Raw genomic sequence first — 15,035 nt, 5'->3', positions numbered from 1 at the left:
GCTTACCTCACGAACGTAGTTCTGCGAACGCTCGCTCGCTCAAATCAGTAGGCAAACTAGATTTCTACACCTGTCAACTCGTAATTAGGTTTGTCCATACAAACAAAAACTGAATCTTTTGCTGGAATCCGCTGTTATGGAATCTTACTGGTATTAGTCCCTAAATGATGTGAAGTCCATGGGCCTACTTATAATTTGTTATAGTTCTACTAGCGTACAATAAAATAAAATCATGCTAAAATGATTATCAGTTGCATAAGGCACCACTTCCAGCATGTAATGAGTACTGTTAAGCAGAAGAGAGTAAATGCTATAAACAAGTCGTTATACGATTTGTATCGAGTATAGATTTTAAATTAAATTTCGCTGTAGTACCGTTAATCAGTAAGACTTAATAATAGGAGATTCCAGCGGAAGGTGCAATTCTCGTTAGTACTTACACGCCCAGCTGAGAGCTAACAGGTTTAGAATCGCATTTTGTCTGCTGAGCTGAGCGAACGAGCGAGTTCAGGACTACCTTCGTGACGTAGGCGCCGCGGCCTGTCTTTCTCGTGGACCTCGGTTCGAGGTCAACATGCACGCAGACGGCAGATGGCAGCACTAGCAGTGGAGCGTATATAAAGCGTGTCGCGGAGACGAGAAAACAGTGCAGTCGTTGTCGTAACGTGTAAACGAAGCGATTTATGTCAAGTTAAGAACGCAATGCTCTTTGTCATTCAATCAAAGGGTGGAAGCATTTCTGACACGGCTAATTTCATAAACTAGTCGAGTGCCGCCGTGGTTAACTTGTACCGAGAATGGTACATTAGCGCTATCCAAATCTTGCACCGAGGAAATTTTGGAGCAAACACGCCACAGCTGAGAGGGATAATCGATGGCTGTGGAGAGGTGAACAGGCGAACAGATGTGGAACTCTTCACCATCTGACCACCCAGGTGAACCAAGAGGCTACCGACACGCTTTTAATAGTTTCAGAAACGGAACTCTAAATCTGGCAGAAAATCCAAAGAGATTCTGTCTTATGTTAAGTACACATGCGGCACAAACAGTCACTCTGTACTGCACGACAGCAGTGGTAAGGTTACCGATGACAGCGATACTAAAGTAAAATTACTAATCACTATTCCTTCACGAAAGATGACGAAGTAAATATTTCAGAATTAGAGTTTAGAACAGCTGCCTACATGAGTAACTTAGAAGTAGATATTTCTGTATAGCGATGCAGTTTAAATCAGTTAATAAACGGAGGTCTTCTGACCATACTTTGTATAAGGTTACGTTCCTTTCAGTGTGTACTGATATTATAATTATAGGCACACCAACATACACTCGCACAACGGCTCACTCGACAACAGATCATTACCTATACTCCAGAAAGGAAATACGACTGACCCGCTCAATTACAGACACGTATCACTGTAGTTGATCTGCAGTAGGATTTTGAAAAATGTACTGTGTTAGACCATTATGAATTACACATCACCTCCTTGTGTTTACCGTGTTTGCAGTTAAAATTGTTCGATTTAAGGTCTGCCAGATATGCAAAACACCGTTTTTTCCAAGTTCCCAAACATGTTTCAGCACCTTTGTGCTATCATCAGGGGGTTTCTGTTTTATTTAATCGTCACAATCGGTTTGCTTGGTCTTCCAGGAACACTTGTGCATTATTTATTACAGGTAGATTGTCATGTTTTTGTGTGGCAAGCCCTTTTATTCTCAGCATCAAAGTGAGGTGAAGCACACGTAAATATAACACGTATTTTCACAAAGTAAGACCGTAAGAGCACTTTGCACTTCACATGAGATCTGTATGTTTCGAAAATTAGCACTAGACTCTAAATAAGAAAAGGGTTCAGGCCATCTACGTGAGTACTAAAAGGAATCCGTTAAATTCCGGTAACACGATAAATCACCCAAATTTACAGGTTGTCAGCTCAATTAAATACGAAGGGATTACGGTAACGAACAACTTAATTTGTAGATATCGTATAGATAATGTTAAGAAGAAGGCGATCCACGGAGTACCTTTCATTGGTTGAAACTTAGAAGATGCAACAAATCTGCCAAACAGACTACCTTAACGACTTTTTGTACTCGTCTTCCAGAGTACCACTGTCCATATTGAATCCGTACCAGAAAGGACTGTTGAAGGACATCGAAAAAATTCGAAGAAGGGCAGCTCGTTTTATTACCGCGAAATAGGTACTGATGTGATAAACGAATTGAGGTATCTACACAACGACAGCATGCTCTCTGACAGTCATGCTCCGTGCCGATGTATGACTAACAGCCAATCCACGCCATTTCACACTGCTATCGACAGGAGAGGGTTGAGTTAATGTTCTCACGGATCACTGTATGTTTAGACAATAGTTTTACTGATTTCTCCTTGTACTCTGCTGTGTCCAATCTAGAGCACATAAACGATTATTTATTCCTGAGTATTTTCTTGTTGAAACATAGTCTTCTTCTCTATCGATCCCACTGTCTACGTGCTGTTCCACAGAACGTTACTTTAGTTAAAAAGTGGTGGAAAAATATTCGTGTGGAATATAAATGGTATTCAGAGAGTCAATAACTGACTCCATTACTGCCGTGTGTAATGTGTGCCATAGCTTGTTAGATTCACTGAAAGGCACAAACTGCGTTTCATATAACCTCATGTAGTAAGAACCTGCTAGCTCTTTTCTGACAGTCTACACATATGGTGTGTTTGTACCACGTTTAGTAGCTGATCTTCCATAGCTAGACGTCGCTTCCACTATGTCGTCAGGATAGTGTTGTAACAACTATTGCTTTGAGTATGTTACGAAACTCACTTAAAGTGCAACGTTTACGGATTTCTAATCAGCTTGTCCAACAAATCAAAACTATTGTTCCACTAGTATGCATTTTTCTTGTTTCTGAGACCACGCCTTGTGGGAAGTGTCATTTGTATACATAAATGACATGAAATTATTTTAGAGAGAGAGGGGTCGGGGGAGGGAGGGGCAGAGAGAGAGAGAGAGAGAGAGAGAGAGAGAGAGAGAGAAGGAGGGAAAGAGAGAGAGAGAGAGGGAGGGATGGAGAAGACAGTAAGAGGAGGGAGTCAGAGAGGGATGGAGGGAGGGAGCGAGATGTTAGAAAACGAGAATGAGAGAGGGGGAGAGAGAGAGAGAGAGAGAGAGAGAGAGAGAGAGAGAGAGAGAGAGAGAGGGAGGGAGAGTGAGAGGGAGAAAGGTAGAGAATGAGAGGGAGGGAGGAAGAGTATTTAGATGAAAGACTCGTGCAGCAACAGCAAATGTTCAGACGGCCTGTGAGAGCGTTTGATGTATAGGACGCAATATGTTTGTTTGTTCTCTTCAAATGAAAACTGGTGTCACTTTGTTTCGTAAAAGCATTCGTTTGAGTTCCTATCTTTAGGTTATATCTTTCTTACCTTTTCTGTCCCAGTCTTTGTGAATCTGCTATTGAAAGTGCTGCAACAGTTAAATATCTAGTGTTCATTTTCTTGCTTCAGGAACGACAGCATTTACGAGACTCACACAGTAGGCGATCTTCCTCAGAACTTCATTAACTTCCTGTACTTTGTCAAGGATGGTAGCTACATCAGACTCGAATTCACGAAGAAAATTCCAGCAGCTATTGTCACCGTTCATCCCGAGTGCAACGATGCTGACAGGTACGTTACTTTGCATAACTTCATTTTAGTTCTCTATTTTGAAATATAATTTAACACAACTTGCTACAAGATTATACAATTCTCATAAACTCCACCACACCTTTCTATCCACTGTGATTACGTTTACATAAGCTATCGGTCAGGCATCGATACCGAAGAAAAAACACGCAGTAATGTGGGAAGGCGTACAGCTTACCATTAATACTAGTGGATAGATTGGCCTAGTAACGACTGAATGCAATTGTACTTAAGAATAAACGTAGAGCAATTTTGAATGATCAGTTCATTTATTATGAATCAGAAACTGATAATTAACCAAAACCATAAGGTTTCCAGTGCATAGTTTTTTCCTTAATCCATTTCCACTTTGCGGGGCTTAAGCTTACGCAACAGTAATACCCAGCCGGCCGGAGTGGCCGAGCGGTTCTAGGCGCTACAGTCTGGAACCGCGAGACCGCTACGGTCGCAGGTTAGAATCCGGCCTCGGGCATGGATGTGTGTGATATCCTTAGGTTAGTTAAGTTTAAGTAGTTCTAAGTTCTAGGTGACTGATGACCTCAGAAGTTAAGTCCCATAGTGCTCAGAGCCATTTTTTAGTAATACGCATGTAGGCGACAATGGTCGTTGCTCAGTTGAGAGCTAATTTGTTTTCGCAGTTGATTAGAGAATCAGATCGGTTAGTCATATCCAAGTGTAAGTGCATTTCATACTTAAGAATTCTCTAAACAACATATAGAGAAAATCAAAACAGAATGAATGATTACAGTTCACGGAGCGCTAATAATTACTTAATGTAACCTCACGGTAATCTAACTCTGATTAATCAGGCCGTACATTTCAGTATCATTCACTGTCGAGAATGTAACAATTAAATACGAATGACTACAAAATAACATAGAAGTACGAAGACAACGCTGAAGTGTGATAGCCAAGACGTATTCACCGGTACACAAATCTTCCAAAACACATAAAAGTAATCACTACAGGCGATGAAAAATGAAAATTCCTTTGTCAGATTCAATAATTTCAGCAGGTATTAAATACTTGTTTAGGAAATTAGTTAAGTTTTATTGCAGTACAAATATTTCGTCTTTGGTTAATCAGCAAGAAATGAACCTTGCATTTAAGAGAATATTTAACTTATCTTTGACAAAAACGGCACATGGTAAAATTTTTCATTCAGAATGTGATTCTCGGAACTAAAGATAAGAGAACATGGACAACGATTCGCAGTAGTAAAATTATGATATAGCTTTACACAATTACTGCATTCTCCAAAGAAAACTTGTTGGACATTGGCTAGTGTTTTAAAGAGCTCGATGTCTGAAGGAGTTCCGTCTTACTTTCTGCGAAGCTTCTACCGAGACATATGGGTTGGTGGCACCAATTACAGTAACTGTCTAGCAGCTGTAGACATTTTTAATGCTTACTTTGGCCAAATAGCTCCCCTCATTTTTATCCTCTTGGAGCCTCCTCCTATATCACGACTGAACTGTGACCCATGCAAACAGCACTTCCTCTCAGTCATAAGGCAATGCCGCACTACTAAGTCGATTCTATAGCCCCCCCCCTCCCCCACGCCCCCACTCCCACCCACACATACACGCACACACACAAACACACACACACAGACACGCGTGCGCGAGCGTTCACACACACATACACAGACACTCTTACATCTTTTTAAAACGTAGGTAAATGACGTCGGTTGTCTTACTATGTTGGTCACTGACTCGTTATCTTCCGCACGTATTTCCATGAGCCTCTTTTACCATTTATAATACATCCTAGATATTATACAAAATTATCTTCCTGGCACTACCAGGCGGGTATGAGTTACAAAAATTGGAAAATTTGTATTTTATCGTTCTTAGTTAATTAATATCACAGTACTGATATTCACCACGTATTACAATGAAATTGAAAAATGAAATTACAATCGTGAGAAGGCACATAATTAAAAAAAACTGTAATTCTGTATCGTAGTGTGACACACTGTACTGCAATGATACACGTCATTTTCTCTTAAAATAACTTTTTTTTTGAATGTCGACGGTTGTTCACAACCATTTCATGTCGATGTAGCATTCCAAATCAGAAAATACTCACGAATGTCAGAATCGATACATAGTCACCAAAAACGTAAGAAAACAAAGACTCTACGATATCTGATGTACGTTAGGGGAGGCACCGTCGAAGAAATCTACAAGATTGTCAATCAATATTCTGTACACGTTAGACTGTTCATTCCATTCAACGGAGCCTGTCATGTAAGCAGCGAACCTTATCATTGCTATCCTTCCATCCTGAGTTTGATATCCCGCTATTGAACTTTTCTTTTATTTCTGTCATTGCTCCCTAGGTGTGTAGCCTGTGCAATACGGACGAAAGACTACATCCCTGCCTTACACCCTTTTCAATACGAGCCCTTCGTTCTTTATTTATTACTGTTCATTCATGGTTCCTTTAGATTCTGTGTGTTATCTGTCGCTCCCTATAAATTACCCATCTTTCTCAGAATTTTGAACACCTTGCACCGATTTTCATTGTAGAACGCTTTTTCCTGGTCGACAAATCCAGTGAAAGTGTCTTGACTTTTCTTCACTCTTGCACTCTTGCTTCCCTTATAAACTGCAATGTCAGAACTGCTTCTCTGCTGCCATTATCTTTCCTAAAGCCCTCTATTTCATTTTATATTCTTCTATATATTAACCTTGCCACAAACTTAGATGCATGGACTGTTAAGCTGATAGCGCGATAATTCTTACAGTCGTCGGCTACTGTTATCTTTGGAAATGTATGGTCGATGTTTTTACGAAGTCTAACGGTACATCGCCAGTCTCATACATTCTACACACCAACGTGAAAAGTCGTTTTGTTGCCACTTACTCCAATGATTTTATAAATTCGGCTGGAACGTTATTAATTCAGTTCCTTCTGACATATTTTAGCTTATGAAGTCAAAAATGGTTCAAATAGCGCTGAGCACTATGCAACTTAACTCCTGAGGTCATCAGTAGCCTAGAACGTAGAACTAATTAAACCTAACTAATCGAAGGACATCACACACATCCACGCCCGAGGCAGGATTAGAACCTGCGACCATGGCGGCCACTCGGTTACAGACTGTAGCGCCTAGAATCGCACGGCCACTCAGGCCGGCCATGTTATGTAGTCCAAAGCTCCTTTAAGTTGTGATACTACTCCTGGATTCACTATCTCCTCCCTGTCGTCTCCGGTTTCTTCTTCCGTTACGTCCACACACAAATCCTCTCCCTCACAGAGGCCTTTCCACCTATCAACTCTCTCCCCTGCATTTAATTCCACCGAAGGTTGTGTTGGGTTTTCTATTTGTGAGTCAGTTCTTCGACAATCATTTCTCTTTTGGTTTCTTCACATTTTCATGCATCCCTTTCTCCTTAACTTCCCAGCACTGACTTGTATTTCTCTATTATTGAATTTCCCTCCATATTTTTCCTTTTCCTGCTTCAGTCGATAAACTAAAGTATTTCTTCCTTTACCATAGTTCTTTCGCACTTACCTTCCCTGTCCCTTGATTTTTTCCTACTTCTGTGATTATCCTGTTAAGGTATGTCCTTTTTGCTTAGTATGAGATACCCATTGAGCTATTCATGATCACAGTATCTATAATCTCAGAGAACTTCAAGCGTATCTGATCATTCCGTAGTATCTCCCTAGCCTACTTGTTTGCACATTGATTCTTCCTGACTCTTCTCTTAAAATTCATCCTGCTCTTCATTGTTAGTAAATTGCGATCAGGGTTTATATCTGCTAATGGGCACGCTTTACAATCCAGAATCCGTTTTCGGAATCTCTGGTTGACCATAAAGTATTTTAGCTGGATCTTCCAGCATATCTAACGGAATTTTCCAATGATAATTCCTCCTCTTGTGACTCCTGAACAGATCAGCCGATATTACTAAATGATAATCATTGCAGAGCTCAGTTAGTCTTTCCCCTCTATTGTACCTATTGCAGAGGCCACGTTTTAGTGTAACCCATTCTTCTGCTCCGTCCCCTGCAGCCACATTCAAATTCCCCGTGACTAGTAGACAACTATGGTTGCCGGTGTTGACTTGCTGTCGGCCGGCCGCGGTGGTCTCGCGGTTCTAGGCGCGCAGTCCGGAACCGTGCGACTGCTACGGTCGCAGGTTCGAATCCTGCTTCGGGCATGGATGTGTGTGATGTCCTTAGGTTAGTTAGGTTTACGTAGTTCTAAGTTCTAGAGGACTGGTGACCGCAGATGTTAAGTGCGATTGTGCTCAGAGCCATTTTTGTGTTCACAGTAACTCATTCTCCGCCCTGCCTTCCTACGCACAGTTAATTCTACTCCCGTTATATGAATTTATAATTATGTTGATTTTTCGCTATGCTCTTCTGACTTGAAATCCTTGTGCGCTTTCCATTGAACTTCACCAACTCCCTCTGTACCTAAATTTCTAGTTTCCACACAACGTTCAAACTTCTGACACTATCCACTGCGACTCATATAACGTTACCCTTTCGTTGATTGTTTAATCTTTTTTTCATGGGCATCTCCCCCTTGGCAGTGTCGTCCCAGAGATCCGAATGGAGGATTGGTTCAGAACGTTTTGCCAATGGAGAGATAGAACAGGGTGACTTCTTATACCGGAAGTCTTCAGTCACAATTGTTTATGATTTTTATTCTACATTTAAGCACTGGCGATGTTGGAAACTGAGACTAAGGACATTTCGATTTCATGTCAAAGACGCTACGGCTCCTTTTTTCCCTTATTTTGTTTCTCATTGTACTCTTAATTTGGTCCGGGTGGATATCGCGTGACACCATTCACGTTCATATTGAATGCGTCAGTCAGGTTTATATATACAAGGTGGTCCATTGATCGTGACCGGGCCAAATATCTCACGAAATAAGCGTCAAACAAAAAAAAAACTACAAAGAACGAAACTTGTCTAGCTTGAAGGGGGAAACCAGATGGCGCTATGGTTGGCCCGCTAGATGGCGCTGCCTTAGGACAAACGAATATCAACTGCGGTTTTTAACATAGGAACCCTCATTTCTTATTACATATTCGAGTAGTGCGTAAAGAAACATGAATGTTTTAGTTGGACCACTTTTTTCGCTTTGTGATAGATTGCGCTGTAATAGTCACAAACATTGGGCCACAATTTTAGAAGAACAGTTGGTAACAGGTAGCTTTTTTAAACTAAAATACAGAACGTTGGTAAGTTTGAACATTTAATTTCGGTTGTTCCAATGTGATACAAGTACCTATGTGAACTTATCATTTCTGAGAACGCATGCTGATACAGCGTGATTACCTGTAAATAGCACATAAATGCAATAAATTCTCAAAATGATGTCTGGGAACCTCAATGCATATGGCAATACGTGTAACGACATTCCTCTCAAAATCGAGTAGTTCGCCTTCTGTAATGTTCGCACATGCATTGACGTGCGCTGACACACGTTGTCAGGCGTTGTCGATGGATCACGATAGCAAATATCCTTTAACTTTACCCACAGAAAGGAAACCGGGGACGTCTTATCCGGTGAACGTGGGGGCCATGGTATGGTGCTTCGACGACCAATCCACCTGTCATGAAATATGCTATTTAATACCGCTTCAACCAAACGCGAGCTATGTACCGGACATCCATCATGTTGGAAGTACATCGCCATTCTGCCATGCAGTGGAACATCTTGTAGTAACATCGTAGGAAATCAGCATACATTGCACCATCTAGATTGCTACAAATAAAATGGGGGCCATTTACCCTTCGTCCCATAATGCTGCACCATACATTAAACCACCAAAGTCGCTGATGTTCCACCTGTCGCTACCATCGTGGATTTTCCGTTGCCCAATAGCGCATATTATGCCCGTTTACGTTACCGCTGCTGGTGAATGACGCTTCGTCGCTAAATAGAAAGCGTGCAAATATATGTCATCGTCCCGTAATTTCTCTTGTGTCCAGTGGCAGAACTGTACACGACGTTCAAAGTCGTCGCCATGCAATTCCTGGTGTAAGAAATACGGTAGGGGTGCAATCGATGTTGATGTAGCATTCTCAACATGGGCGTTTTTGAGATTCCCGATTCTCGGGCAATTAGTCTGCTACTGATGTGTGCATTAGCCGCTACAGCAGGTAAGACACCTACTTGGGCATCATCATTTGTTGCAAGTCGTGGTTGACGTTTGACATGTAGCTGAACACTTCCTGTTTCCTTAAATAACGTACTATCCGGCGAACGATCCGGACACTTGGATGATGTCGTCAAGGATACCGAGTAGCATACACAGCACACGCTCGTTAGGCATTTTGATCACAATACCCATACATCAACACGATATCGACCTTTTCCGCAATTGGTAAACGGTCCATTTTAACACGGGTAATGTATCACGAAGCAAATACCGTCCGCACTGGCAGACTGTTACGTGATACCACGTACTTATACGTTTATAATTATTACAGCGGCATCTATCTCCACCAAAAAGTGCTCCTACTAAAACATTCATATTTCTTTTCGTACTACACGAATATGTAATAAAAATGGGGGTTCCTATTTTTTTAAAAAAACACAGTTGATATCCGTTTGACCTGTGGTAGTGCCATCTAGCGGGCCAAACATAGCGTCATCTGGTGTCTCCCTTGAAGCTAGACGAGTTTCGTTGTTTGTAGTTCTTTCGTGAGGTATTTGGCCCGGTCACTATCAATATATATATATATATATATATATATATATATATATATATATATATATATATATATATAGAGAGAGAGAGAGAGAGAGAGAGAGAGAGAGACGCCAGCCCTCTGACAACTGTGCCACCGCCACCGTTTCTAGGTTACGGGTGCGAGCTACACAGTGGAATCGGCCCTTTCCCTGACTCACATTTACTAATAAGGGGAGGGCACGACGCTGGGATCGTGGATCTCCTTCAAACTTTGTATACTTTGGCTGGCCGTTAAAACAATGTAATATGTATGTAATAAGGTGCACTACTCTTAATTCCGAGAAAACCGCAAAATACGTTTTACGTTTATGTCATGTAACCGATGTATCTGTGCGTAGGTACCGAACGATAGAATTCGTGGTGGTCAAGTGGTTTGCGTTCAAGCTTTCTAAGACGTATGGTATGTGAGTGAGCCGATTGTTCTATTCCCGCTAAACCCTCCACGTTTGTAGTACAAATGTAAATTATGTGATATTCAAAAATTCGCACCTACATTATTCATCCTTGCAAGTTAACTGCCAAATGGGACGTGCCTCTGCGTCTGCAGCTCGAAGCCTCATGGAGGTGCAAAGTAGTTCCGCGCAGCTTACCAGACTGCATGCATAAAGGATTTCTCAAATCATGGCAGGCATACATCTTCAGGAAAACTCTATGCGTTCTTCATTTACTTGTCGACAGTTATAAATATTTTTGTCTAATAATTAAATATAATTAAAAACGGTAAATAGTCAAATAACATGAAACTCACTAAAACTTCATGGAAATACGTATGGCTCTTTTAATTATATTATATAATCAGACGTCATATAAATTAAATAGTAAGACCATCGATGAAAAGAATATAAATTAAAATTTAAGTTTGAAAAGGTGTCGAACCTTTACCTTGAACCCGTTCGTATTACGAGGCTCGAACACTAAACACTATTTTCTTTTTACGTATAGTAACCATGCTGTAATCCAAAGGGAAGAATGGGGCAAAGTGGGCCGGTATCGCATCCCGAGGCCTCGCCACCATGTCACTTTCCTACCTTCCTGGAAAGAAAGAAAGCGTAGGGAATTTAAAGTAGAGTTACAATGAACATCAAGAGTTATTTATTTGAAATGATAACTTAATGAACACCATAGCTGCAAACAGGCGTTGATGTACTACATTGGGGGCATGTTGGAAATTTGTGCCCCGAGCGGGACTCGAACCCGGGATCTCATGCTTACATGGCAGACGCTTTAGCCATCTGAGCCACAGAGGATACAGTGGATAGTGTGCCTGCAGGGACTTATCCTTTGCACGCTCCCCCCATAATACGCTATGCCCAAACTCGTACGAGACTTGGTAGATTAATCTGACATGAGTTATCAGTGTGATGGGGAAACACCTATTAGGCGCACTACGCATGTAGTGGTGTGGACATGTGGGGAATGTGGGTCTCACGGGGAGCGTGCAAGGGATAAGACCCTGCAGGCGCATTATCCTCTGTGCCCTCGGTGGGTCAGATGGAGAGAGCATATGACATGTAAGTAGGATGTATAGGTTTTTTACATTGGTAACGCAACGTAGCGCTCTGTATGAAAATCACTGGCTGTGCTGTGTGCAGTCAGTGGCTGCTTGGCATTTTTGTAATACTCGCCATTGTAGTGTTGGTCCGCTGGATGTTAACAGCGCGTAGCCTTGCGCATTTGGAGGTGAGCCGCCAGCAGTGGTTGATGTGGGGAAGTGAGATGGCGCATTATTGAGAGCGGATGATCTGGTTGTGTGTCCATCAGAAACAGTACATTTGTAAGAATGGATGTCATGAACTGCTACATATATTATGACTTTTGAACACAATTGAGGTAAATACATTGTTTGTTCTCTTCCCAAATCTTTCATTTGCTAACTATGCCTTCAGTAGTTAGAATCTTTTATTTAGCTGGCAGTAGTGGCGCTTGCTGTATAGCAGTAGTTCGAGTAACGAAGATTTTTGTGAGGTAAGTGATTGTGAAAGGTATAGGGCCATTTTTTGTAGGGATTATTGAAAGTCAGATTGCTTTGCGCTAAAAAATATTGTGTGTCAGCTTAAGCACAGTCTTGCACAATTTTTCAAAGGGGTGTATCAGACATGTAAACAGGAGATCTCGGAGTCGAGTCCTAGTCGGGGCACACATTTTCAACACGTCCCCAATGAAGTACATCAACGCCTGTTTGCAGCTAGGGTGTCCATTTAATTATCATTTCATTTCTAGCAAAGCTGCATGGTCATCTACGGTAAGTGTTCTTTCGGGAACGGATACTACCGGCATATATAGTTATAATATGGCTTCCCGGCCATTGACCTTCTTGTTTGCCGACGCACACGGTATGCTGGAACTCGTACGGGACTTGGTTAGATTAATCTGCCACGACTAGTGAGTATGATGGGCAAACATTAGGTGCACTGCGAATGTAGTGGTGTGGACATGTTGGGAATGTGGGTTTCACTGCGAGCGTGCAAGGGATAAGTCCCTGCAGGCGCACTATCCTACGTGCCCTCGGTGGCTCAGATAGGACAATCCGCTGTTAGCAACGGCGGGGCAAGGTCGTTTACTGTTCACCATCCACTGCGGCGAGTGTCACACGTCCGTGTCTCGGTAGTGCCATGGCGCACTAGTACCGCAAGTACACAATGAAGATCACATTTCAAGCGGACTACGGAAGACCTCGAACACTTGACATTGAACGTTTCATCCTGGAAGAACTTCATATTGCACCTCAAGACATCATTGGGATCACTTTTCTATAAAACGAAGTGTCATGTACAGAGGGCCCCAGGAGGAAGTGTTCATGTACCACGGAATTGCAGAACGACGGCGCAGATACAGGACACTGATCCAAGTTATCACGACGGAAGACGGACGACCCCTTGATACCGAGCGCGACATAGGAAACGCCCTTCATGCTCACTACACTAGGCTGTACTCGGAACATAGACATCCCCCAGAGGTGATAGCCGAAGTCTCTCAACTCACTATGACACGATATCTCCGACAGCGGCAGCCGATTTGGCTGCAAATGTAACGGAAGAGGAATTCCTTGAAGCAAATACAGGCGGGGGCTGCTCAAAAGTCCCCGGGACCTGTGGCCTTCCTATAGACTTTTACCGGACATGTCAACAATTGATGCCACCAGCATGGACTGATATTTGCCGCGATTTTATGTCTCCCACGACGCAGATCAAATGGTTCAAATGGCTCTGAGCACTACGCGACTTAACATCTGTGGCCATGAGTCGCCTAGAACTTAGAACTAATTAAACGTAACTAACATAAGGACATCACACACATCCATGCCCGAGGCAGGATTCGAACCTGCGTCCGTAGCGGTCGCTCGGTTCCAGATTATAGCGCACAGAACCGCACGACCACTCCGGCCGGCGAAGATTTTCACCCGGCTTCTGAAGGCACGCCTAAAGCGATCGGTACGATGTGTTATGTCGCAGGACCAGGCACCGTTAGGTGGTGACCATAATACTCTCACTGCACTGTGCCGATATCGAGATATGATCGCGCTAGCCACAGCTCGCCAACTGCTATGAGTTTGACCTCACTCGGCTTTAGCCACGCCTTTGACAGAGTCGACCACACATTTTTGATGGAGGTACTGCGACACATGGCGTATCTGGACGTCATAGTTAAGGTACTGATGCGTCTCCTACGCGGCGCGACGTCCAAGGTGTTATATAACGGCCGTCTCACGTCGTTGATACAATCCAGCGATCGGCGCGACAAGGCTGCCCTCTTTCGTGGATATCGTACGCCCTCGTCTTGGAACCACTCCTCTGCGGCCTCCGACAACGGCTCACTGGGATGTCCTTGGTGGACGCCCTTTTTCTGCACTGCCTATGCGGATCATCTGGTACTCCTTCGCAGTAATGACGATGTTCGTGCAGCACTGGCGTGGTTGGCGATCTACGGCGCGGCATCGGGGAGCATTCTCAATCTCCACAAATCGCACGCCCTGTCTGTTGGCAGAGGTCTACCCGACGAGAGCGTTCAACAGCCCTTAACAACAGGCGTTTATTAAATCAGATGAGGGCAGGAATAAGTGACCAACTTCTTAGACATATAGAACTCCTGCAACCAACACGATATGCTAACGTCTATTTGGCGTCACGTATCCACCATTTTGCACAGATACTCCCCATACTACCCCCATGAACCATGGACCTTACCGTTGGTGGGGAGGCATGCGTGCCTCAGCGATACAGATGGCCATACCGTAGGTGCAACCATAACGGAGGGGTATTTGTTGAGAGGTCAGACAAACGTGTGGTTCCTGAAGAGGGGCAGCAGCCTTTTCAGTAGTTGCAGGGGCAACAGTCTGGATAATTGACTCATCTGGCCTTGCAACACTAACCATGGCCTTTCTGTGTTGGTACTGTGAACGGCTGAAAGCAAAGTGAAACTACTGCCGTAATTTTTCCCGATGGCATGCAGCTCTACTGTATGGTTAAATGATGATGGCGTCCTCTTGGGTATAATATACCTGTGGTAAAATAGTCGCCCATTGGGATCTAGGGGCGGGGACTACTCAAGAGGACGTCGTTACCAGGAAAAAGATAGCAGGCGTTCTACGGATCGGAGCGTGCAATGTCAGATCCCTTAATCGGGCAGGT

General features: G+C 43.1%; 1 protein-coding gene across 1 annotated transcript in view; it reads left to right on the top strand.

Moving 5' to 3' along the window:
• LOC126284043 (toll-like receptor 2) overlaps positions 1–15,035 on the top strand; it is a 143,290-nt gene that overhangs the window by 22,345 nt on the left and 105,910 nt on the right. The window contains exon 3 of the mRNA XM_049982624.1: positions 3,500–3,661. Coding sequence (XP_049838581.1) covers positions 3,500–3,661 — 162 coding nt within the window. The remainder of the gene's footprint in view (positions 1–3,499; positions 3,662–15,035) is intronic.

The sequence above is a fragment of the Schistocerca gregaria genome, chromosome 1 (assembly GCF_023897955.1).
Source record: "Schistocerca gregaria isolate iqSchGreg1 chromosome 1, iqSchGreg1.2, whole genome shotgun sequence".
Taxonomy (NCBI): domain Eukaryota; kingdom Metazoa; phylum Arthropoda; class Insecta; order Orthoptera; family Acrididae; genus Schistocerca; species Schistocerca gregaria.
The sequence above is the reverse complement of the archived record's forward strand: the minus strand, read 5'-3'. Positions and strand labels throughout refer to the sequence as shown.